The sequence below is a fragment of the Fonticula alba genome (genome assembly GCF_000388065.1).
Source record: "Fonticula alba strain ATCC 38817 unplaced genomic scaffold supercont2.1, whole genome shotgun sequence".
NCBI lineage: Eukaryota > Rotosphaerida > Fonticulaceae > Fonticula > Fonticula alba.
In genome coordinates this window covers 4035623-4038255 of record NW_009242971.1, presented here as the reverse complement: position 1 = coordinate 4038255, position 2633 = coordinate 4035623, and the positions used below count along the sequence as shown (strand labels likewise).

The 2633-nt window shown below is 66.4% G+C and overlaps 1 protein-coding gene across 1 annotated transcript; it reads right to left on the bottom strand.

Annotated features, from left to right (window-relative positions):
- Nucleotides 1-633: 633 nt before the first annotated feature.
- H696_00853 (hypothetical protein) lies at nt 634-1350 on the bottom strand (the record flags this gene model as incomplete). The annotated part of the gene is made up of 1 exon (XM_009494738.1): nt 634-1350. One exon carries the CDS (start codon nt 1348-1350, stop codon nt 634-636), a length of 717 nt encoding a protein of 238 aa, XP_009493013.1.
- Between the last annotated feature and the right edge of the window lie 1283 nt (nt 1351-2633).

The following is a 2633-nucleotide window of genomic DNA, read 5'->3' as shown; positions in this document are numbered from 1 at the left end:
GGGGGGGGGGGGGGGGCGAGCAAGAGCCAGCAATCCAAAAATAACCTCGCAAGACGAGCCGGCGACGCTTTGCCGGTTCGGTGCTCTCTCTCCGTGCCTTTTCCAGGCGGCGCCTGGGCGACAAGCACCCGGGCCACGCCCATACTTGCCCCACGCACCCCCGGGGCGGCCGTCTATCCCGCGTCTATCGCCCTCGCCCTCGCCCTCGCTCTCTCCCTCTGTTCACCCTGGGGACCGTGGTCGACAAGAAAAAGGACTCAACGAGGAGGGGGCACGGGCGGGGAGACACAAGCGCGGTTGGGGGGGAAACATGGCACCGCACAAAGGGCAAGGGAATAATATTGGTAATGGGGGCTGTGGCTACATCACGTGACGTGTCCCAGGGAAAGGATGGCAACTGGGGAAACACGGCTCGTCCACGGCACACTGGTGGAGAAGTATCAGTGTGTGGTGGTGTGTGGTGTTGCGGCGTGGCGCGCATACTCCCGGTCGGGGGGGGGGGGGGGGACATCTCACGGGGCGCGGAGGCCCGCAACAGCCAGGAAACACCGGCCGGGAGGGAGGGGGGACTGAGCGAAAACAAGGACGGGTGTACCGAGAGATGCTCGGTGTGCATGCGCGCATGCGCCATCATCAAGACTGTTGCTTGCCGCCGATGAACCACGAGAGGAAGGTGTTCCAGCCGAGGCTGACCACATTCACCATGAGCGGCTGCAGGGGAACCGGGACAAAGGTGAAGTTCAGTGTCTGCGCCGCGGGCCAGACGCACCAGTCCATGCGGTAGGTCGGCCAGAAGGTCTGCCGCAAGGTGGCGGCCGAGTCGGCCACCGATCCACCGCGGAAGGCGCCGGTGTAGAAAACGAAAACCGGAAGGAAAACCGGGGCGAAGATCAACTGGTCGCAGGCGACCTTGGTGGCGATGACATAGCGCGTCGGCACGGCGGCCACTTCGGCCGGGGAGGCCGGCTGACGTAGGAGGCTCATGCGCGCCGCCAGCAGCGACCCTCCGGATGGGCCGGCCGTGGTGGCAGTGACCGCACCCGCCGGGGCGCGTAGGGTGGCGGCATTCCGCACTCGCGCGATGGCCTTCGGCAGGTGGTCCAGGCGGCCATACCACACGTGGAAGGTCGGCCCGGCTAGCAGCAGCCCAAACGAGGCAAATGCCAGTGTCCGGCGCCAATCGTACACCTGGGGATCGCCCTTCGGCGGGGGAACCAACGTCTGGGCGATGCAATCGCCAGCGCCAAACATCACCCCAGAGGTGAGGGCCTTGACCAGCAGGGGATGCTGGGCATTGGCTTCGGCGTAGCTCTGCATGGTGCGTTGCAGGGCGCGAGCAATTGCAGCCATTATGCGTGGCTCTTGGTGGCCCGGGGCGTGGGAGGGGGAGGAGGAGAGGGGGGGAGGGGGGGGGGGGCGGCGGAAGGAAGGCTTGGCCGGAACATTTAGCACTCTGGGGAAGCACTTCAAGCATCGCTCCTGAAATATGTCCTGTGGCGCCCAAGGTCCTTGGTGGGTGGGTGGGTGGGTGAGCAGGTGGGCGAGTTAGATGGCCACCGCTCGCGAGTTGAGAGGCGAATGGGCTGAAGGCCGCCGGCATGCCCAAGTTCCAGTCATGTTTGATCATCGGACAGAGGCGGGGCGAGCGAGGGAGTCATCCTTGCTCGTTCAAGATGGCGAGCCATCGTGCATCTCCGAGGGCTTGTGATCTGGGAGACAGCGCACTGGTGGGCTTCCGCCAGCACCGCCGCCGCCGCCGCCGCCGCCGCCGCCGCCAAACCAAGTCAAGTGTAGCACGAAGCACACCATCCCCGTAACCGGTCAAGGGCGGGGGTGGCGGCCGGCGGCCGGGGGCCACAACCAAAGCATATGCGCGCACATGCTCCCCGGTTTCCTCGATCGGACGGGGCACGTTTCGTGCTGACAAGCCAGCGAGTGTCCCCTTTGGCATATCTGCTTTCCGGCTGAGGATCTAAAATCCTAGATCGCTGGCGTTGCCGCGTCCACCGGGGCGGGGCGGGGGGACCCCCTTTGCTGCTCCCGTAAATTTCTCGTGACGCACGGTCCCCGGGGCCTGGGCCGAGAGCCTACGCACTGGGATCGGGGCGAGTGGGGGGGGCACCCGGCCGACATATGGACAAGCATGGGCTGTGCGGAGAGATCCCGGAGAACACCAGGGACGGGGAAATGCGGAACGGATGGTCGGGGAGTCCGTGAAAACGTGTCCGCGGAGCGCCGACAATGATCGACGCTCGACTATCACGCGATGCATCAGTCCCAGGGGAGCCGATCACGCACGCGCAACTGCCAATGGGCTCATATGCGCTCGTCTGGCCCCCCCCCCCCTCGGCTCCGGGCCGGAAAAAGAATGCATTTCGCCCGGGCCGGCGCCCATGTACGATCGTGCGCCGGCGCGCGCGCCCTGGCCAGTCTCTTCCGGCGCTCGGCCCGCGGGGGTGCGTGGGGCCTCTCGGCCTCGGTTCTCGCTCGCGCTCTCTTTTATTTGTCTCGCGCATGCGTGTTCGCGTGCACATGCTCTGTCCCGGGGGCCCCGCACAGCAAGAAGTATCCCGGGTGGCTTGGGACGCCGGATGTTGGAAGGCATGCGTCGCCCCGTTCCCGCCCCCCCCCCC